The sequence below is a fragment of the Pleurodeles waltl genome, chromosome 2_1, assembly GCF_031143425.1.
Source record: "Pleurodeles waltl isolate 20211129_DDA chromosome 2_1, aPleWal1.hap1.20221129, whole genome shotgun sequence".
NCBI classification, from domain to species: domain Eukaryota; kingdom Metazoa; phylum Chordata; class Amphibia; order Caudata; family Salamandridae; genus Pleurodeles; species Pleurodeles waltl.
This window is the reverse complement of record NC_090438.1, coordinates 87,917,757-87,941,386: the sequence shown is the minus strand read 5'-3', so window position 1 is coordinate 87,941,386 and position 23,630 is coordinate 87,917,757. Positions and strand designations below refer to the sequence as shown.

Below are 23,630 nucleotides of genomic sequence, written 5' to 3'. Positions count from 1 at the left end.
AATTCACCCCTTTTTAAAAAAGGACTGAAGTCTGATCTAAAAAACTATTGTCTAATAGGCTTGTTAGACAGCGAAGGGAAACAATTTGCTAAACTTTTGCTTAATTTTCTCACAGACTTCTTAAAGGGTAATCACTTGGCTTCCAACCAGGCTGTTCCACAGTCGATAACATTGCTGTATTAACCATTCTTGCAAAGAAAGCAAGAGCGAGAAACATTACCTTCTGCACTTGTTTAATTGATTACAGTTCTATCTTCAATAAAATTAGTTGTGGTAGACGTTGGAACAAATTGCTGAACTGGGACATTGATCTAAATCTACTTCACCTCTTGGTAGAACTACACAAGGATATCTGGGCTAGAGTTAAACTGACCTCAACAAACATCCTATCAGTGAAAATGTTACCTCAAACATCCTTAAGCAAGGCTGTATTTTTAGCCCAGTTATTGTTTTTGCTGTATTTCTTTGACCTTCCAAAGTATTGGAAGTAAAGGGCTTCCCTCCAAAACATTATAATTATGGCATCCCCCATCACCCATCTGGCATATGCTGACAATATTGTCTTGCTCTCCTTAACCACAAAAGCCTGAAGCTTCAGCTGTCTAAGCTCAGTGCCTACAACCTAGATAATGAATTTCACACCAACTTTGCAAAAACAAAAGTAAGTAAAGTTGCAACATTTGGGAAAAAAGTAAAACCAAAGTCTAGGGATCTGGGAACCGCTATTGTAGAGCACCAAGACAGCTATGTATACTTGGGAGTAACCATTAATTCTACGCTTTCCTGGCCAGCTCATTTGAAAACCAAGAAGCAAAATTGATTGAAACTGCAAAAAATGTTTTCAAAGCACCACAGAGGAAGAGGAATAAGTCAATCTATGCCAGCACCTACATCAATAATTCCCCTTTTGTTACTGCATGCATCCTTGGTATTTAATCAGAAAATATTAACACAGTTGGAGTTAATTTATATGCAATATATTTGCCACCTTTTGAACCTGCGAACCTCATCCCCTTAAAGTAAAATAAGGCTAGAATTAAACATAAAAACTTTTTAAAGTCTTCATAACATCTCAATAGTGAATTACATATGCAGCTGTGTAATGTCAACAGGCTCACTATCAAAGCATTACTTATGGAGGGCTTGAAACAAAACAGAGATAAAAACGTCACCCTCAACTTTGGATGATATTAATAAAGTAATTAAACATCACAGTCTTTCAGAGTTGGAAACACCATCATCCATGACCCAAACTGAATAGAAGAACCTGGTCAAGTTTAAATTACTGTACCGAGAACTTGAAGTCACTAGTGAATTACATTCACTAAATGATTGTTACCTCAACTTCAAGCAACAATATCTGAATTCCAATCTAGAAGATGTAACAAAAAGAACATTCCAGATATTCAGGCTACTCTAGACCCATTTGGGCTGAGAAATCTTGGAATAACAACTCTTATCTTTTGTATGACTACACATTTGAAACTATTGATCATACCATATACATTTGTCCTGAATTGTTAAATGTGCAAACATTCTATCTTCAAAAATTCTTTGTGAAGTCAAATATCAGGACTATTAAAGAAGCAGATGAATTTTGTTTCAGTAATCCAATTCCCTTATTTTATACCTGTATAAATGAGATTTGTAGACTTGGCTTATTTTTGTCATTGTCATTGTATCTTATGCGTATTTATTGTAATCATGTATGATTAATACAATGACATTTGGGACCCACTCACTGACTCCAGAAAGATATCTTAGTAAGTTATTGCTTAAACCAACTTTTGATGTGATCTGAGGGTGACAGGTTTCCTTCCATGGTTGGTACATTTAGTAATTTTATTTGTTGGTTAAATATTGCTTTCTTAGTAGGAAGATAAATGCAAAAAAGTTGCAGTATCATATCATTGAATAAGATTGAATAATTTAGGACAGTATTGGCAGTATATCAAGAACTAAATGCAACTAAAACCAAACATACATCTATATTTAATACATTATTAATACTTCTGATAATCTACTACCTTGCATCTAAAGAAATACGCATTTGTTTCCTTTATTTATATAAAGAAGGCATCAGAAAGGGAAAAAGACGAAAAGATGGGATTAGAGAGAAGATATAAAAAAAAAAAGAGAAGGCCTATGTATACATAACAAAACAGTTATCCCATTTAACTTGAATAATGAACATTCCAAAATAACAAAATAATATTAATAAATAAAGATAAATACATCTCAGGGAGCTTCAGAATTGGTGCTTACAAAATCAGTTTTCTCTGCAGACCTTGATAGGAATTATGAAAAGGGCTTCCTGAGCATATCTCTTTTCATCTTCATATGTATAGATAATAGGTTTGCAGTGTCCACTCTATGATCACAGCACATCTTATTCCATCATTTAATAAAAAAGATGTTATTAACATGAAAAGATATAGCACTAAGGAGATACACACATATGCCAACTAAATAATTTAATGGGCATATATCATAGGTACCTTCAAGGAAAATGAACAAGGGACCACTTGCTATTTGTGTTGCATTTAGTACTATTTCTTAGCACAAAGTGCATTCTCATGTCCATGTTGGATGTGACTGTGCATTTTGTGCTAAGAAAATAGTGCTAAATGCCAGGAGTAAGTTGGGGTAAAATCCTACCCAAATGCACATTTAAGCTCACTAGTCGTGTCCTCTTGTAGTTAGTGCTATTTCTAAGGATGGGATCAATTTTGTGATAGGAAAATAGCGCTAAATGCAGAATTTCTCTTCTGCGTAATCTCGCAGAATGTTTGGGTAATTCTACTATGCCCATCCCTACTATCAATAATAGCCTTAATTCTTGATGTTTGCTTTTTAACTTTCAGGTAATTAGCTAACATCTTTCCTACTTTCTTAGGTCCCTCGTAATATCATCATTTGTAAGTGGAACCACAGGCATCCTCAATAAATTTGAATACATTTCTTATTAAGTTGTAATTTTGCTTGACTAAGATGAGCTGGCACTTCTTCTCATTTAGAAGAATAACATTTGTGTTCTAATTGTTTTAATAAGGAGCTTTAAGGAAGAAAATTAATGAAGAGCTTTCTTTTTTTCTTGTAGTGGTATAAGTAATAATATGACCCCTTACTATATTAAAGTTGGAGTTATGAGCTATATTACTGTCAAAAAATGAAAAAATAAATCTTTCAAATTCCTCAGTAAACATTTGTCTTGTAATAGTAAATTGTTAAATGTCCACCTATTTGTTAACATTTCCAAATCTTCAATAACTGGAGCATGAGCAGATTATAAGATTGCTCCAGTTTCAGCAGATATCAATGATTGAGCAAAACCATTACTGAGAAATATATAGTCAATCCTGACTTATGAGTGGTGAACAGATGAATAAACCTATTCCCAGAGATCTGGAGTGTGGAGTTGCCAAGCATCTATCAACCCACTAAAAGAGATTTTTTTTTAATATACTGTTTACAGTTTGTTGAGTACATATCTTAAGGTGGCACATCTGTCAATTATGAGGTTGATGAGTTCATTACAATCCCTTTCAACCAATAGATTATCATTGGCATTGGCACAAGACCTCATCAAGACCATATACATTACAGATGGAAAGTGAATAATCATTTTGAATCAAGAAAAATCCATCTTCAATCAATATCAATTTCATGCAAGTAAATGTTCACATTTAAAGATTAATGAAAGGAGATTGCAACACAATTCTTATTTTTCACAGCACATGAAGGGGCAATATACCCTACCCAGTTTTTCTTAAAAAAAGTAAATCTTCATCTCTCAAATGCATTTCTTGTAATAGTGCAATTTGGCATTATATTTGTGAGAAATTAGTGAGTACCCTTAGTCTTTTGATAGGATTTCATACTCTATTACTATTCCAGGAGATAACACACAGACTAATCATTGACCATTACAAGAAAAGATTATGGGCCTGACTCACAAACTGCCTTTTGAGTAAGTTTATAGTTTTTAATAGTTTTGAATATAAAAATATGAATACATATAAATTGATGCTAAACAACCAATGTAACAATAAATACTATTGATTTTTATTAACATTTATTGTTATATTATTTTTGAAATGTACAATAATTTATTTAAAATTTTATAATTAATAATAAATATATGCTGTTTTTATATATTTTTTAACATTCATTTTCTTCTTGAAAATACAAAAAAACAATGATTTTCTCCCATGACATGAGGGTTGTTATAATGTTTTTATTTTTACTTACCGCCCTGTTTTAGATGGTGGTGTGTCAAAGTAAAAATTGTCAATTTGTCCGCCCACTCTAAATAGGTTAGGCGGTCAAATGGCCAAACCTCTGACTTCTCTTACTCCATTGGGCCATTGAAGGAGCATGTCAGTGACGGAGATGGAGTAGCCTCCATCGCTAACATGCTTAAATTATGCCTAAATTTAAACTGAGCGGGTGGAACTTCAGTTTGGCAGAAAGGGCAGAGAGGGCACTCTGTCACTGTTGTGACAGAGTACCCTCCACACCAAAGTTTAAATCAGTCCCTAATGTACTACAAAAATGTAAGTTACTACAAAAGTGCAGTTTTTGAATACTGTAGTAAACTTAGTCAAGAACTACAGTCTTACTCAAAAGTGTAAGTTACCTTTGCCAACCAGGCCCAAAATGTATAACACGTATCAGAACATTGAATTAAGGTGGTATGACCATAAAAATAGGGAAAGCAATTTAAGTGAAAATGAAAAAGAGAAGAGTATGGTAAAGGGAAAGAGTGCACTCATCTGGGAGTCCTCAACATGAGGATGAGTAAAAATATGGTAAAAGGTCAAACTGACCATAATCATTTTTTTGTAGTTACAATGAAATTACACAGTAAAAATGAGTGGTGATGCACTAAACATAATGCTCCACTGTGTCTTTCCTGACCCTGGAATTACTAGATTGAAATGAAATAAGAAATCAAGAAAGACAGCACTATATAATATTTCCTGAACTACAGAAAACATCTGGACACAAAAGGGGGGGTTTAAGGTATCAGTTCTGTGAAGACGGATGACACATAGTGAAAAGACACCAGTAAGATATCCATGAGACTCCACATTACACCAGAGAACTTGTAGATAAAAGAAAAAGCACAAAACAAGATCAATTTTATAAAATAAGACATAATAGCTTATCAAGTGTTATTATTTGAAAAACAAACAGATAAGTTGATATATGATCAACATTTGTAGACTTGACATTATAAATTAGGTTTTGTCAACTTCCATCTCCTTTTTGATGATGGATAAACTCCTGCTACTGCCCGGGGATTCAATGGTACTAGTTTTGTCTTCATATGTAACCTTAAAGAGACATAAATGGATCAACCCTGGTCTAGCATTCATGGATCTCAGCTCCTTCCTTCTATTTGCCATTACTGTGCCTACATTCATGAGAAAAGAAGGACCTATGACCAGACCAGAGCATTTACTTGGGTTGTTTGACTGCCAAAAGGACTTTCATTAGAAAAGTATACAGCAGAAATGAACAAATTAAAGAAGTTATATTAGGGTCTATGTGATGGGCTCTTTGAATATTGAGAGTAGAAATATCTGTCAGGCCAACAGTTTCAGTGATGGAAGATTTCAAGAAAGAGTGCATGTCAGGTTCTTGGGCACTTTTAGGTATTCCATATACTCCTAATTGGGAAATGTTAGAAATGGGGTCTCTAGTTGGCAGTCGGTTTGCACCCTGTCCAAGTAAGGACCCTCACTCTAGTCAGGATAAGGGAGATACCCACTCAGATAACCCCTGCTCACCCCCTCGGTAGCTTGGCACGAGCAGTCAGGCTTATCTCAGAAGCAATGTGTAAAGCATTTGCACATAACACACAGTAATAAGTGAAAACACTACAAAAGCACACCACACCAGTTTTAGAAAAATAGCCAATATTTATCTATATAATACAAGACTAAATACGATAAAAATCCATCATACAGTAAGAAAAATATGAATCCTGCAAGATTTACTCAAAACTGCAGTTCCTTGAAGTCGATAGCTCCACCTGGGGCTATCACGGATTCGTGATCAACAAAACCAACAGTTCAGGCCGGCCGTGGCGTTGCATGCCAGCTATGGTGTCAGGAAGACCCGCAAACAGTACCATGGATTTGCAGGGCGTCGTGATCCTTGCGGTGAGCTCCGGTGTCACTGATGACGCGGTGTCGGTTCCGGAGTCGGTGCAGGAGTCGTCGGGCCCTTGAGGTCACACGTGTTGCAGATCAAACTCCAGGCTAATGAAGTCAGTTGGTCCGGCGTGAATGGCGTCAGGGCTGCGGTGCGAAGCTGGTCGATGCGACGTGCGGTGTTCACAGGTCACGGTGCAGGCAGCGTCATCGCCGTTGCTGAAGCGCTGTCGTCGGTAGGCCCAAGACGGCGGGGCGGGACAGGACGGTGCTTCGTGACCCTCACGAGCTGTGTCCACAGGCCACGGTGCAGGCAGGATGCCTGGTGACGACACAGGAGTCGATGGTGCTGACGACGGTGGACCGGGGCTGCGGTGCGGGATGGGACGGTGCTTTGTGTACCTCACGAGTGGTGTCCATAGGCCCCGGTGCAGGCAGCGGCACCGGTGTCAGCAGGAGTGGCGTCGTCGGGGATCCTCAGGCTGCAGTGTGAGCAAGCGATGCTGAAGTGCGGGGCCCACAGGTCGCGGCGCGAGCAGTGACTCGGTGAAGTCGTCTGATGACTGAGTTGGTGAGACCAGGGTCACGGTGCGAAACGGGGCAATGTGACTCCGTGTAGTATCGGCAGGTCACGGTGCAGGCCAGCGGCGTCGTTGGCGGCGTCACAGTGGTTTCTCCTCTTGAACAGCACAAAACACACAGTTCCCTGTGCTGCAGGTCGAGAAAACTGAAGTCTTTGGTGTCCCTGAGACTTCCAACAGGAGGCAAGCTCTACTCCAAGCCCTTGGAGAATTTTCTCAAGCAGGACTCACAGCAAAGTTCACCCTTTGCACTCTTTTCAGGCAGAAGCAGCAACTGCAGGCCAGTCCAGCAAAGCAGCACAGCAAAGGGACAGTACTCCTTCTTCAGCTCTTCAGCTCTTCTCCTTGCAGAGGTTCCTCTTGATTCCACAAAGATTCTAAAAGTCTGGGGTTTTGGGTCTTCTTCTTATACCCAGTTCTGCCTTTGAAGTTGGCAAACTTCAAAGCAAAGTCTCAAGTGTTTGCAAGATCCTTCCTTGTCCAGGCCAGGCCCCAGACGAACACCAGGGGGTCGGAGACTGTAATGTGTGAGGGCAGGCATAGTCCTTTCAGGTGTGAACGACCACTCCTCCCTCCTCTCTAGCTCAGATTGCTCATCAGGATAATCAGGCTACACCCACCCCCTTTTGTGTCACTGTCTAGAGGAGAGGTGTGAACAGCCCAACTGTAAACCTGACCCAGACAAACAATCCACAACCAGGCAGAGTCACAGAATGGCATAAGCAAGAAAATGCCTACTTTCTAAAAGTGGTATTTTCAAACAGACAATTTAAAAAACAACTTCACTAAAAGATGTATTTTTAAATTGTGAGTTCAGAGACCCTAAACTCCATATTTGTATCTACTCTCAAAGGGAATCTGCGCTTTAAGGATATTTAAAGGCAGCCCCCACGTTAACCTATGAGAGAGATAGGCCTTGCACAGTGAAAACCAAAGTATTTCACTGTTAGGACATATAAAACAGACTCGTATATGTCCTACCTTAAACATACACTGCACCCTGGAGCTACCTAGGGCCTAACTTAGGGGTGCCTTACATGTAGTAAAAGGGAAGGTTGAGGCCTGGCAAGTGGGTACACTTGCCAAGTCGAATTGTCAATTTAAAACTGCACACACAGACACTGCAGTGGCAGGTCTGAGACATGATTACAGAGCTACTAATGTGGGTGGCACAACCAGTGCTGCAGGCCCACTGGTAGCATTTGATTCACAGGCCCTAGGCACCTCTAGGGCACGTTACTAGGGACTTCTTAGTAAATCAAATATGCCAATCATGGATAAACCAATCCACATTATAATGTATATGGGGAGCACTAGCACTTTAGCACTGATTGGCAGTTGTTTTTGCTGGGTTATTGTCTCTGCGCACTTTTCCGAGTCCAAAACCAGGAGGTCAGAAGGCAAAAGGACAGGAGAGACACGCTAAAAAGCTGTCAGGTCTAACAGGAACACATATGGAGGGATCAGCAATAGTTCATTTGCTCCCAGAGGCTGTCTGACATGATTCCCAAAAGGCAGCTGTCCCACAGTTTTAAACTCCCTTTTGCAAAACATATACCACCCCTTTTGAGGTGTCAACATCTGGTCACTGGTTTGTGACTGTAGTTGATTGTGAAACATTGATATATTGAATTGTGATTCTCAGATGGGTAAAGATGTCTCTCAAAAGCTCCTTACAAGTCAGAAACATTACTGTGTGTGGGTGTGCACCTCGGGATCACCTAGAGTGAGATCACTCCCCTGCCCAGGGGATACTGCTCTGGGTGTCTCATAATAACAGCCTTATGCACTACAAAAAGATGTTTTGCAGTAAGAAACCCTCCTTTTATGCAAATCACAGTATTAGAGGCTACAAAACACCTTTGTACATGAGGCTCTAGTATTCATAAAACTGTAAAGATGACCTGGATGAATGAGTGAGCATGTTGCAAGAAGCAGAAATTACATTGTTCCAGTTACTGCCCTAGAAAGAATGTGAAACTAAAATACCAACCTCCATCAATGGGACACTGAAGGAATTAGCTATGGAGCAGGCATATTTTTGTAAGGAAATCCCCATGGGAGAGGCAAGAAGATATCATATAATATTCCTTCATTAAGATGGCAGGATATGGATTATCTGTATTATCTTGCTATTGAGGCACATTTGATGACACCAAGCCTGTAGATGTTCTGGGGGGCAAATTATACATTTGGAGATTCTAGGAAATGTGAAAGTGACAGAAAAATAAAATATCGTCTTTCAATGGGATGTTGACATTTCGTTAGGTGAGGGTTTGGAGGCAAAATAGGTCTAAGTGGGGAGACATGTCTGGTCCAAGTTCAAGCAATGTACCTGACGTTCTGGGGGTCGAAGGCTGGGAGGCATAAGCATTACTGATGGCCTGTTATAGATAGCAGTGGGAAAAGATGGATACAGGGAATGGGACGGGGTAGGTAGCCTTGGACAGGATGGGTAGCTTAGTTTATGGGGCGGGAAAGGTATACTTTTTTCATTCGTTAGTTCAACCTTCAGGTTCACAGTCTATTTTGGCAAAAGATGTTGTGTTTGTGTTCTTTTAATACCTTGCCCCATCTTCAAAATAAAAGTGAACCTTTTGCCAACTGGCGGTGTGCCTCTGAGTTTTGCATCCCAAAGTTATCCTCTGCAGTACTGGTCATGTGGCAAGAATGAGAATTGAGTGGCTACTCCAGAAACCTTTCCAGTCTCTGTGTGTGCCACTGTCCTCACTGTTGTTTTCTGTTGTCAAGTTCCTTTTCCATTAAGAATTTCTCGGCTCTTGCTACCTCTCCCCCCAGGTGCCTGTGAGGGGACCCTGGCCTGTTCAACCTGCCACCTCATATTCGAGCAGAAGATCTATGACCAGTTGGACTCTGTCACAGACGAGGAGATGGACATGCTGGACTTGGCGTACGGACTCACTGACACGTAGGTGGCACCTCTCTAACGGTTTGCAGAAAACCTTCCCTAAACCTTCATGAGAGAGTTTACTTTCATGATGGAATGTGGTTTGTGGAATAACCAGAAGAGAAACAAGTGATGACAAAGCCAATAGCTCTGACTTTTGATTTGTCTCTAGAGACAGTAAGGCAAAGGCATTACTGGAGCAGAATGTAACATATATGTAGTGATCCATGTTGTGATGGATGTTCAACATAGATTGTTAAATATTTTTATTATGAGGAGATCTCCCCATCACTCAGTAACAATAAATGCTCAGATTTGTACCATCATTCAGTGAATCGTAGTGCATGCTCTGATTTGTCATTTAAATATTCTTAGTGCATTTTCATATTTCTTCTTCATTCGTTAATCCATAGTCCATGTTCAGCTTTGCACCAGCACTCAATGACTCTAAATGAATGCTCAGCTTTGTACTATAGCACTTTAATTCTCAATAGAAGTTCAGATTAGCATCATTGTTCATTAATTCCAAATGTTGTTCCAGATAATCTAGAACTGGAGTCAGTAATCCTTGTACACCTACATGCATGCTGAGATTTGCATCATCCCTCTCAAATCTTCACTTAATGTTCAGTTTCTGTAATTACTAATAGTTCCCAGTGTCTTCCCATTCTTCTCTCCTGGGTCTAATTGTCAGCTGCAGTTTCTCCACCTTGTAGAAGGGCAGCTGCAAAAGACATATTTATGCACATTGTCTCCTAAGAAAACCCACCTGTTTGATGATTGCTCCAAGCAGAGGTGTCTTTTGAAATCCTGTCAATTGTGCTCCAGCCACTTGACTCCTTCAGAGTAGGTAGTTGTAGAGTAGTAGTAGTTCAGAGTAGTAGCTGGGACGGAATGTAAGTTCCGCTGATGCTCAGATAAAGATGGAGTCTTCGGTGAAGGGCAAGAGCGGAGGATTCCTGACTATCTATATATTTAAAATGTTTCTCAAGTTGACTGCAGTCCAGCAGAACTGCGCACTGAATACCTTACCCCTGTTTTACCACAATGCATGAGAGAGATCTGGAGATGGGTGAGATGTAATTGGCTCAAACTGATCTCCTAAAAAACAGAGGCGATGCTGGTGAAGAGGCAGGAAAGTGATCTGGGGCTCACCTATTAACTAGTGGAGTTGGGCTGCTGCCTTTTCCATGTGATGACTCTTTAAAGTCCTAGCCGGAAAATAATGGCTTTTCTCTCACTCCATCAGCCGGCTACGTCTGAGGCCTCATTAAATTTTAGTTGACGTGCAAGAGGATGTCCCTGACTTGCATTATCCCTAACTGCAGAATGACTACCATTGTGGGGTCAAGACTATTTTGCATGATTCCTCTCAAAGTGTATGCCATGCTTTTCAAATGCCTAACCTAACCTAGCCTAGGCTAATCTAGCCTAACCTAGCCTAATCTAACCTAGCCTAAACTAGCCTAACCTAACCTAACCTAACCTAACCTAACCTAGTCTAACCTAGCCTAGCCTAGCCTAACCTAGCCTAGCCTAACCTAACCTAGCCTAACCTAACCTAGCCTAACCTAATCTAGCCTAACCTAACCTAACCTACGCTAGTCTAACCCAACCTAACCTAACCTAACCTAGCCTAGCCTAACCTAGCCTAGCCTAACCTAACCTAGCCTAACCTAACCTAACCTAACCTAATCTAGCCTAGCCTAGGATACTCTACCCTAACCTAACCTAGACTAGCCTGCAATTAATATCCCCTATGTTGTTTATATTGTTAATATGCACCTGTACAGCAAACTGCCATTATTATGGCACCACTGCACCTTTAGGTAGCCTTCATAGGACTTGTCAAGTGTTTCCATCATTAACCGAGCTGTATGTTGCCTCATGTTGTTGAAAAACTAAGCATACCCTGATGAGTTACAAACACACGAGCAACAGGCTTCACAGATCGTTATAAATTGTGCATTAAGTAAAATATGATATATCTGGAGTTAAACTGCTCAAGCCCGCATCACCAGGAATGCTACCACCATGCCGCATAATCATCAGACCCTAACATCGGGCATCAGCCTTAGTTCATGGTGCCCAGGCACGCAAGGAGTTTGGAGAGAGAAGACATGGTGCTGATAGGTAGAAGTTGTGCTGATTTAAGAATTGTCGGGCGTGGCTTCGGGCGTCAAGATGGCGGTCGCACTCTGAGAGTGCTCTGGACCCCTTCGTCATCCGCCCGATTTTGCCGCGATCTGCGGGGTTAACGGCACTACCCCATGCACTCCTGTAGACTCCCTTCCCCTTGGGGAGCATGCAGATATGTGAAAAGCGATCCATAACGGTCCCTGTGTCCCTCCCGCACCTCGCCTAACCTAAACAAAATGGCGGCCGGGTTCGAGCCGCCGCGGCGAAACTGAGACCCGGAGCCTCAGTCGAGGTCAATCTGGACCGGAGCCCCCGCAGGGGCTAACAGAAAGAAGTGGAGCGGCGCTCCTGTCACAAACTCCCGGAGGCATCGGAGTGCCGCCGGTAGGTGAGGCGCCTGCTGAGTTGGGCCGCTGTCGTGCCTCCGCCTGGGGCTGGGCGGAGCGGGATCGCAGATGCCGTCGTGAGGGAGACGGGGGCGCGGAGCACGGTGCGGTGTCCCCCGAGGGGAGGATAGCGTGCCCGCTGGCCCGAGATCGGAGCAGACGAACTGGAGGGCAGAGCGCCCGAAGGAGACGGAGGCGTGTGCGACCTCTGGGAGAGTGGTCGGACACGAGACCGCGCTGCGAGTGCTAGACCAGGACCACGGTGCATCATAGGAGGTAAATGCCATAAGCGGAGCGGGGGCTCCCCGACCCGGTAGGAAGAGAAGAGAGGAGAGGAAGGGGCGAGGACCCGGGTCGTCCGGGCAACACCCCTGGGGCATGGAGCGGACAAGCCCTTTCCTCGGACAGCGTGAGGGCTGGAATTGAGCGGCATCCATGCGAGGGGAAGAGGGATCCACTAAATCCCCCACGAGTGCATAAGGCTACGGCACAGGCAAGGAGCTCCCCTAGGATGAATATCAGGATCGGCCCCGCCACAGGGAATTGATGCCCGGGGTGCCGAGGGGAGGCCTCGGAGTGCTAAGAGTTCCCCTGGGTCTTGGGGGACTCGACGGTGCCAGGGGAGAGGACCCTGATCCGGTGGCCCGCAGGATTCAGCACCGCTGCCGGGGCCTCCGCTCTTCGCTCCCTGTGTTGGCCGACTGGAGAGACCGAAAGTTCCCAGCCTGCTGAGCTTCGTATAAAGAATAGTGCTCCCACAGTCGGGTCCGCATCTCCCGGGGCCCCTGTGATTCCGGGGTGGTGCTTCCCGTGGTCCCTGAATGCGGAGAGCTCCATGAACACTGAGACCCTGCCAGAGTAACAAGATGGGAAGAGATAAACCGAACAAACAGCCTCCTGCCTCCCAGCAAAAGATTGACCAGTTCACAGCACCGGCAGGTCCACAGAGAGACGGAGACTCAGCCAGCGGAAGCCCAGCCCCGGATGGGGTGAATGGCATCCTTCTGGCGATTCAATCATCGCAGGCCGCCGTGGAAACCAAGATCGGAGAAGTCCGGGAGGCCATGGGCCTAATTAGGCAGGACCTCAGAAACGCGGTGGGCCGAATCACTGGGGTAGAACACCGGGTCTCCCAGAGCGAAGATGAACTATCCGATCTAAGAACCAAAGTGGCCCAACTCCAAACCCGTACTAACGAACTACACCGCCGTTTGGAAGACGCAGAAAATCGCTCGAGACGCAACAACCTGCGCTTTGTCGGATTTCCAGAGGGCGCAGAAGAGGATAAAGCTCCCGATTTCCTGGAGCAGTGGATCAAGACCTGGATCCCGGACCAATCCCTCTCGCCCTGGTTCGCGATCGAACGTGCTCATAGAGCCCTCGCTCCACGCCCACCGCCAGGCGGCCCCAGGCGCCCGATGATTGCACGCTTCTTTAATTTCAAAGACCGAGATATGATCCTTAAGGCAGCCAGGAGCTCAGATAACCTTCAATGGGAGAATCACAAGATCCTAATATTCCCTGACTACACCCGCGAAGTGCAGATTCGCCGGCGATCTTATGAGCATGTCAAACAAAAGCTAAGAGCAATGCAACTCGCCTACATATTATTATTCCCGGCCAGACTCAAGGTCCTAATGGCCGGAAAGGCCTTCTTCTTCGACTCCCCGGAGGAGGCGTGGGACTGGCTGACTGAGGAGGGCTCTGTGGCCCGGCGGGGTCCCCGCGGCCCAGTGGGTGGCCCCTCCTGTGAGGTGCCCCCCCGTTGGAAGGCCCTCGGAGAAGCAGACGACGAACCAGATCCAAAAAGGGTAGGCAGAAAATCTGGACGCCAACACGAACAGTGGAGCACCCTCGGCCTCCGATGCACGGGAGGGGGGGGCCTCCGGCGGTTCGCCGGGTCTTCGGGACCCAGACCCAGCCCGGGTCATGGACGATACTGACTTGAGCCAATCTCCGGAACTCGGCTGAGACGGGACAAGCAACTTCTGACGGAACGGAGGGACATGGTCGAGACTCTCGCGGCCATTGGAGGTGACACTTCAGAGGTCTCATGACCCCCGCGATATACTTTCTGTGAGACTTACTTAATAGCCGTTAACTGCATTTGATCCGACTAAAAGGAGGGGTCCATCACTCCACTCCACAGCAGTCCAGCTGACTGCTTTGTTACAGTTGGGTAATAGGGCGACAGATGCTTCCGGGGAGGGAGTATGGGGTGGGGGGTGGTTGGGGGGTAAAAAGTTTGACATTGGTTTAGATAGTATTGTGTTATTAAGTTTATTTTGTTATTTAACTATTTCACTGTTGCAACGGACACGGTCATCCCCAGACTTACAGAAGGGCACCCGGCATAACATAGCAAGCACGCATCTCATAATTGGCCCTCATTGACTCAGGTCATCTCATGGAACGTGAATGGCCTACTAGATAAAATCAAGAGGTCCGCGGTATTCAGTTCCCTCCGTAGATACTCCCCCTCCGTGGTCTTATTACAAGAAACCCACCTCCTTGGAACTAGGTGCCCCATGCTCTCACAGGGAGGCTATGATAGAGTCTACCACGCAGGCTTCTCCAGAGGCTCTAGAGGGGTAGCTATCCTGCTCCACCGCTCACTACCTATGGTAATTACGGACACGCACTCTGACCCACAAGGCAGATTCGTGGTGACCACGGGAGTTCTTCACGGATCACCACTAAACTTGGTGAGCGTATACGCCCCTCCGGCGGGGTTTGAAGCTTTTTTAACTTCACTCCGCCAGGTAATTGCGGGGTTACCTCAGGGAGCCACCTTAATAGGGGGGGATTTTAACGCTGTCCTCGATCCAAATCTAGACGTATCAGGTGAGATTACCACGGGCAGATCCAACCGGGCGTCGACTCTTACGGGCTGGGCTGGAAGCCTGGGTCTCAGCGACATATGGAGAATCTGGCACCCTAGGGAACGTCAATACACCCACACATCGGCCGCCCACCCGACACAATCCAGAATTGACCTCGTATTTATGCCCGCCCTTGACGTCACCAGCGTCACGGGCGCAGATATACTACCCCGTGGAGTTTCTGACCACGCACCAGTGAGGGTCCGACTCGGGGGGGCAGATCCCTCCAGACGCCTGGTGTGGCGCCTTAATGCTTGGTATCTACAAGACAACGACTACACCCTTGAGGTTAGGAATCATCTCAGTTACTACTTTGAAACGAATCAGGGATCAGTTCGGTCCCCAGGCACACTATGGGCCGCATGTAAGGCCACTCTTAGAGGACACACTAAACATCTTCTCCGTGTCCGCGAGCGCGCCCGGGACTCACAAGTATCTGCTCTAGAGGCAAAGGCTTTAATACTGGAGCGGCAAGGTGGGATCTCCGATTCAGCCTCCAATTTGAGGCACCTCACCTTGGTGAGAGACGAAATTAAACACCTAGGGGGTGATTCTCACCCTGGCGGGCGGCGGAGGCCACCCGCCAGAGTTCCCCCCCTCCAGAATACCGCACCGCGGTCATTAGACCGCTGCGGGTATTCTGGGTTTTACACTGGGCTGGCGGGCGACCGCCAAAAGGCCGCCCGCCAGCCCAGTGTAAAACAACCTTCCCACGAGGACGCCGGCTCCGAATGGAGCCGGCGGAGTGGGAAGGTGCGACGGGTGCAGTGGCTCCCGTCGCGAATTTCACTGTCTGCAATGCAGACAGTGAAATTCATTGTGGGGCCCTCTTACGGGGGCCCCTGCAGTGCCCATGCCATTGGCATGGGCACTGCAGGGGCCCCCAGGGGCCCCACAACACCCCATACCGCCATCCTGTTCCTGGCGGGCGAACCGCCAGGAACAGGATGGCGGTATGGGGTGTCTGAATCCCCATGCGCCGCCATGGAGGATTCAGAAGGGCAGCGGAAAAACGGCGGGAGACCGCCGGTTTTCCACTTCTGACCGCGGCCGAACCGCCGCGGTCAGAATGCCCTGCGGGGCACCGCCAGCCTGTTGGCGGTGCCCCCGTCATTTTAGCCCTGGCGGTCGACGACCGCCAGGTTTAGAATGACCCCCCTAGTGCTAGAATCAGCAAAGCATATGTGGAGGGCCTCAGCTGCCCGAATATATGGATGGGGAGATAAAAACGGGAAACTCTTGCATTGGCTGGCAACTCACCCTCGAGCTAACAGAGTAATTCCCGAAATTAGGGAAGACTCAGGCTCCCTTTCTAAAACACCAACCGAAATTGCACAAAGCTTTGCCCCCTACTATACTCGCCTTTACGCAAAACACCCTCGACCCATGACCGAGATAGAGTCTCCTCTCTTAAATGACATATCCCTCCCCAGAGTTTCCCTTGAGACAAGGAACAGGCTCAACGAAGCCCTCAATCTAACTGAGATTACTAATGCGATCTCCGGCCTGTCTTCGGGCAAAACTCCAGGGCCAGACGGATTCCCGGCAGAGTTATATAGCAAATGTAGTGACATCCTAAGCCCCTACTTGCTTGAAATGTACAATGATGCCGAAAAACTAGGTCGCTTTCCGGATGGGATTGATCAAGCCACCATTGTGGTAATCCCTAAAACGCAACCCCGTCAATACACTGTTCGGCATATACGCCCATTTCTCTCCTGAATACAGAGATCAAAGTACTGTCCTCAATCCAGGCCGCTAGATTGAGGGAGGCTATTCCCTCGCTGGTACACCCTGACCAATGCGGCTTCATGCCAACCCGTGTCACTAGGCACTGTATTAGAAGGCTGCACCTGGCCCTAGCACACCACGGGACTCTGTCACGTAATCCCTTGGCACTACTCCTACTAGACTTCGAGAAGGCCTTTGACACAGTAGACTGGTCCTACCTTGACCAGGTGCTGCAAAGACATGGACTTGGGGCAAAATTTCGCGGCCTGGTAAAACTGCTTTATTCCAACCCGACGGCCCGAGTACAGGTGAACGGGGTGGTTTCTGACCTGTTTCCTATTGGCCGGGGCACCCGGCAGGGATGCCCCCTATCCCCCCTACTTTTCGCCTTAATGATTGAACCTTTGGCGATACTATTACACGGGGATCCCCTGATTGAGGGTTGGTCTTGGCCCGCCTGCGCTGAGGACCGGGTGGCACTCTATGCGGATGATATCTTGCTATACATCTCCAACCCAGCCACGAGCGGCCCCCGTGTTCTACACATATTGAACCTCTTCGCGGAGGCCTCCGGGCTGACCCTAAATCATAGTAAATCCTTGCTGGTCCCCCTCCACCGCTCTCGAGACTGCGTGGACTGGCAACACACCATTCCAGTGAAAAGAAACAGCTTCAAATATCTAGGAATATACGTCTCACTACTCCCGGAATTAGCCTGGGAACTTAATATTACACCTTCAATCAGGAGAATTAGGACTGACCTCCAACGCTGGAGAACCCTCCCCCTCAATCTCCTAGGTAGAATAGCGCTTTATAAGATGATGGTCCTCCCCAGACTTCTTTATCTTTTACAAAACTTCCCACACCCCATCCCAAAGAGATGGTTTCGGGGGCTGGACACGTTGGCACGCCAGTTCATATGGAGTGGTGGTCGTCCACGGCTGGCACTCGTTACCTGCCAAAGGGACGTTTACGATGGGGGATTGGGCATGTCCAACATTTACTATTACCACCTCGCAATGCACTTACAAGTGATCAATGATTGGATGGGAGGGGGATGGGCGGACCCGGCATACCGATTAGAGCTCCACACACTGAGCTACCCACGGATTTTCGAAGCCCTATATGGGGGCCCGATCTCCCGAGATACTCCTGATGTAACTAAGGTGGTCCTTGCGGGTTGGCGGGCGGCACAAAGGGTATCGGGGTGGTGGGGACGCCTCACTCAACAGACACCGTTGTGGCATGGGAAACAATTACATGAGGTCGCGGGCCTAGAGGGATTCCATAAATGGGACACCATTGGTATATCAACACTAGGCGATATTTGGAACGGGACACATATGCGATCCTTTGAGGAGCTCCAGAAACTTTTCTTGCTAAACAAGACGCAATTTCATAAGTATCTCCAGCTTCGACACGCCCTACAACCACACATACAAGCAGGGGACACCATACCAGAATACAGTCCGATGGAGATAAAGACACTAATGGGGAGTCTTGGCAAAGGAGGTGTCTCCCAGATATACCGCGCCCTGGTCACCAACACTGAAGGGGATTGGGGCGAGGCGCTGATGGCCCCTGCGCCCTAACGATGGCCTCTCGATTCCGACATATACAGACCTACTACCTCCACATAGGATATCTGACACCCACTAAACTTCACAGAGCAGGCCTCCGATCCTCTGCTGAATGCCCTCGATGCCTAGATCCCTCTGCCGATTTTTTTCACATGGTCTGGACTTGTCCGGTCATAGCGACTTATTGGGGGCGGTTCTAAACGATGTCTCGAGTGTCCTACAGGTAGATGTGGAGAAATCACCGTTGTCCTCCCTTCTGGGAATTATGGGAGACACTGGGTTGAGAAGACCGGACAGGACCTTTCTGGGGGTGGCTTGTCTGGTGGCGAAGAGGGATATAGTGGCGAATTGGAAGGCCAGAGGGGCTCCTGCCTTGATTAAGTGGAGGCGTGGAGTGGATTGGTGCGCGACACGGGAAAAATTGGTTTATGAGGCCAGAGGTTGTCCGAATAAATATAATAAGATATGGGGAAGGTGGGAAGCAGCTACAATGGCCTCCCCTATACCACCAAGAACTACCTCGTCACAGAGGATCGAAACAGATCCACCGCCTATCCCACCCTCTCTGAGCAATACATAATCCATCAAGGCCATTCCTGTAGAATTGTGTGCAGCTTGCTTTTTCCTTTCACTTAGTGTTCAAGTACGTGTCGCTGGAACGGGGGATTGACCATGTTTAGTGTGCCTGTTGGTATCATGTTTTAAATGTTTGTATCTTAGTTATTCTACTTGTTTGCAAAATAATAATAAAAACTACTTTATCAAAAAAGAATTGTCAGTATTTGACTCTAATTCTGAATTTGGGAGATACTTCCTTGCACCAACAGGAGACTATGCAAGAATCGGAATTGAGGGGCAAACTTACTAACTCTAAGAATTTGAATTTATTTTTCAGGAGAAAACTTATTTTGTGTTGGAAAGTACCCCTAAAATAATGCAAAGCAGGGCTATGCATTACGTTTTGCTATTTTGCACAAGTGGGGCATACCATTGTTGGTACTTGGACATTCCCATACTTATACTCATGAATGTTGATGCAAAGCCCTATCTACTGGAACGGTAGACCGGGCATTGCACCAGAAATGTACATCTCCTCAAGGCAGGCACAACCTGGGAGAAAGGTTTGCCTTTCTCAAAACTTTTCCAACTTTGCATGTGTTGTGAACTGTACAACACACATACAACCATGGAACATTCTTAAAGCAGATGTAGGAATAGTATTTTGTACTGGAACGCTACTCACCCAGTACACAACCTATGCGTGATTTCACGCACGTACCCTCGCACTTTGGTTGCTGCTCTGTGTTGCGTCAGATGTTAGTAAGTATACCCCAATGAGATTTGCAGTAATGTTTGCAGCCCACTGTCTTCAATGGATAAATGCAGACAGATCAGCCTACCATTAGGATAAAGTCTGCTTCAGTCCTATGAGGCCTCTCAAACCAGTTCTCAGCGTTCATCCACAGCGCTCAGAAATATGTGGCACCAATCAGGGCCGGCTTTAGGGCGGTGCGAGCGCACCGGGTGCTGACCTGGATTGGGAGCTGACCTCAGGGGGGCATAGTGTTGTTTAGCAATAACTTAGAAACTTGAGATTTAAAAGCACCTCCTGAAACGTTCCTTGTGCATCCAGCCTTCAAGAAGCAATTAAAATGTCAAGATACCTCTTGTGATTAATGTTCTTGCTAGGGGAAGAGATTGGAGTTTCGTCTAGGGACAGCTTTGACTCACCATAAAGTAGCGTGGAGGGTTAATGTGCCTGCTGTCAAGAACAGATCTGTATTTTATGTGGATAACTAAGTGGATTAGTACAGTCAGCCTTTACAAGCGCTTCAAAACAAATGAATGTATGTGAAAGGGGGGCTATGGAGAGATGATTGACACATTTGTCAGCGGTAGTGAGGGAATCCGAGGACATGGTAATAGGGTGGGGGGAGCCAAAAAAGATTGTCGCACAGGGCGCCACCTGCGCTAAAGCCGGCCCTGGCACCACTCCACTTCAGCATGTAGAGTAGATTTCTTACCCTGCTTTCCGAAAACTACCATCTTGGACAAATGCTCTGTAATTTATTTTTGGAATTTATGTTCTAGTTAGCCAATAAACTGGAAAGTTACCTCATGTATTATAATGTCCCAATATATCTCCTATTTTTTAGGTCTCGCCTTGGCTGCCAGGTATGTCTGAAGAAGGCCATGGATGGACTGACGGTGAGGGTTCCCACTGATGTGGCCGATGCCAGAAGGGAGGCAGAGATTGGACAGAAGAGCAAGCAGTAACCACAAGCTGCCCCCCATTGGAATTTCCAAGGCTGTGTTGAGGGTCCCTATAAAGTCTGCAGTGGACTAGATGTTCCTTGTTCGTAGACACACGAGGCAGGAGGGTGTTCTGTACTCGGCCAGGCTTTTTAAACTAGAAGAGCAGGAACGTTTGGAAAAAACAAAGCAGGTGTAATTCACTTTGGTCTAGGAAGCTCGAGCTTTGGATGAAAAGCAACGAAAACTTGTGAAATTTAGAGCGGGCATCTTTAATGGATAATGGCGCTCCCAAGATGTCTGGAGGGGTGTGCAAAATTTGCGTAATCTACCTTTATGTAATGATGTAAAGCTCTGGGAAAATTGGGCAAAAATACATGTAATTATGCAAAGTGCGAATCCGTCATTTAGCACTGCATGTTAGCATAAAATGTTCCTTGTGTCAATTTTTGAAGCAAGGACGCATTTTCTGGTAAAAATATAGGGCCTGATTACAACTTTGGAGGAGGTGTTAATCCGTCCCAAAAGTGACGGTAAAGTGACGGATATACCACCAGCCGTATTACGAGTCCATTATATCCTATGGAACTCGTAATATGGCTGGTGGTATATCCGCCAGTTTACCGTCACTTTTGGGACAGATTAACACCTCCTCCAAAGTTGTAATCAGGCCCATAGTGTCAAACAAGTGGCGTGAGCAACGGCCACTCGTGTTCTGGCTTACTGCGTTATTTCTGAGAGCTTGTGGTCAAAGTTTATGCAAACAGTAAATAATTATGCAAGGTGGCATAATGCCGTAATTTGGGGAATTTTGCATAATAAACAATATGCGAAATTCCAGACATTACGCAAAATATGCCCTAAGCGAGTTGTCTGGCTGCCACAAAAAAATCCTGAAACATTTAGTCGTGGGCAGTTTGACTCCGTGCTGTGAACACTTCCACCTAAAAATCTAAAGCTAAATATTGATCCGATGACAAAACCATAATTTTCCCACAACCAATAGTCTGCATGCCAGGTACCTCAAGGGCATTTTATATTAAAGGTTTCTATCATTTCTGCTCGTTCACCTTCTTCCTTGGGGGAGTTTAACAATTGTAATGCCAACCAAGATTGGTTTTGTGTATCATATTGTTCCATTTCAATTTGTGCATAACCTATACAACTTTGTTTCTGTCAATACATATCTCATGAGGTGTGTGAAGAAACACCCTCTGTTTCTGCAGCTCTTCTGCTTTTTGCTTCATATGTGCCTTATATCAGTGGTTGCCAACCTGTGGTCCGGGGACCCCTGGGGGTCTGCGAAGCCTCCTCAGGGGGTCCGCAACTGCTTACAAGATTACATTTTATTAACAGGTTAGGCCCCCAGCTTTCAGTAATGACTCAGAGGGAGGGTCCCCAGATTCCAATAATGATTCAGTGGTGGTCCCGGGGTTCCAGTAATGATAAAGTGGGGGTCCACAGAAGTCAAAAGGTTGGGAACCACTGCCTTCTGATATAAAAACTGGCAAGACCTTCTCTGTACATTCTTAGAGTACCTGGTATCTTTTGGGTTAGATGCATTATTGGAATCTTTTTCTCACTACTATCTCTCGATCTTTCCCTACTCAGACCTTCACCCCACTCTATGCACCTGATTAGACTTGTACCACTTTATGACTCTTTAGTCATCAGGTGTGATTCCTCCCCAGCTCTGTGCGTACCAAGCCTCATATACCTTGCAAATATTTAGCAGACAGAATATGTGGGTGCATGTCTAGAGTAGTGATGGATACCACAAGTCACTTGACCACTACTGTAGAAGTGAAAGCAAATGTTATCCCACATTTTGAATCAGAGGGCAAACCTCTGGGCAACTGGGAGGCAGTGCACAAGGGCCAGTCCAATTCATAACTGTCCTTGAATTTTTTGCAAATATTTTCTATGTTACCAACAGTGACCTTATTGTCTGCCATGTTTTTACAAAATGATATAGTTGCGTTTGTTGCAGAAGCATCCAGTAGGAATTCAGCAAATTGGTTGGTTATTAAAGTCCATTAACAAAGATGTGCCAGAATGGACAAAGTGAGCAAATGTAGAATAGAAAAGAGAATGTATGGCTGGGTGACGGAAACACTAGTTCATCCCTAAAAATTAAAACAAAACAAATTAATTCTTCTTTGCAGACATCACACATTTAATTTCAAAAGGCCTGGTTAGTTGAACTATAAATTGATGGCTTCAACCCATTTCATAGAAATGCAATTACGTTTCTGGGTTTCTGAAACTTCCCTTTGTGATGACACTACTAACTAACCACACAGTTGAAACAACCACAGCTACTCTGCTCACCCTAAAACACTAAAGCTCTTTCTGACACTTGTGGACTTCTGCATGTTGGTCCAAACTCTAGTCATTTCCGTTATTGAGTAAGTGAAACAATCCTATTCAGAGTGACAAAACAGTGCTATCACTGCCTACTGTGATTCCCAGGAGAGCTGGAGTCACAAACCAGCCAAAGATCATTTTGAAGTCAAGACATATAACTGACTGAGGACAGGACCCTATTGCACTGACTGATTTTGCATCTCTTTGGAAGGTAATTCATACATGTTTAAAGCATGTCTGATTTGCAACTGAGTGCATCTTTATTAATAGATCATAGAATATTTACTATAGGTCCTTAGGAAGTTCCTTGTTTTCATGCGGTTGGAATGAAACACGTGTTGGCAAGACGTTTTCTACTTTTGCATGGGCAAGTGCAATAATGACAAAGAAGTCTTTAAGACTGACCATGGACACTCTTATTTCGAGAATTGACTGAAATAATTAATTTGTGGATCATGGTAGTAGTGTGCTGATGGACAATGTAGATCAAATATAAACTGCTATGCATTATCTTCAGAGCCATTCACATCTCAAAGTTTGAATAGCTATGATCCAACAAGCCAAAGTATTTGAACTGTGAAACAAAATAAGGAGCAAAGAGCTCACAAGGCTAGATTTAAAAAATACCTCAGTCTCATAACC

The 23,630-nt window shown here is 45.3% G+C and overlaps 1 protein-coding gene across 1 annotated transcript in view; it reads left to right on the top strand.

The window, feature by feature from the left end:
- Window positions 1–21,680, top strand: part of LOC138261456 (adrenodoxin-like) — a 65,312-nt gene extending 43,632 nt beyond the window's left edge. The window contains exons 3-4 of the mRNA XM_069210413.1: window positions 9,542–9,671; window positions 20,525–21,680. Coding sequence (XP_069066514.1) covers window positions 9,542–9,671; window positions 20,525–20,645 — 251 coding nt within the window. The 3' untranslated portion in view covers window positions 20,646–21,680. The remainder of the gene's footprint in view (window positions 1–9,541; window positions 9,672–20,524) is intronic.
- Window positions 21,681–23,630: the final 1,950 nt, after the last annotated feature.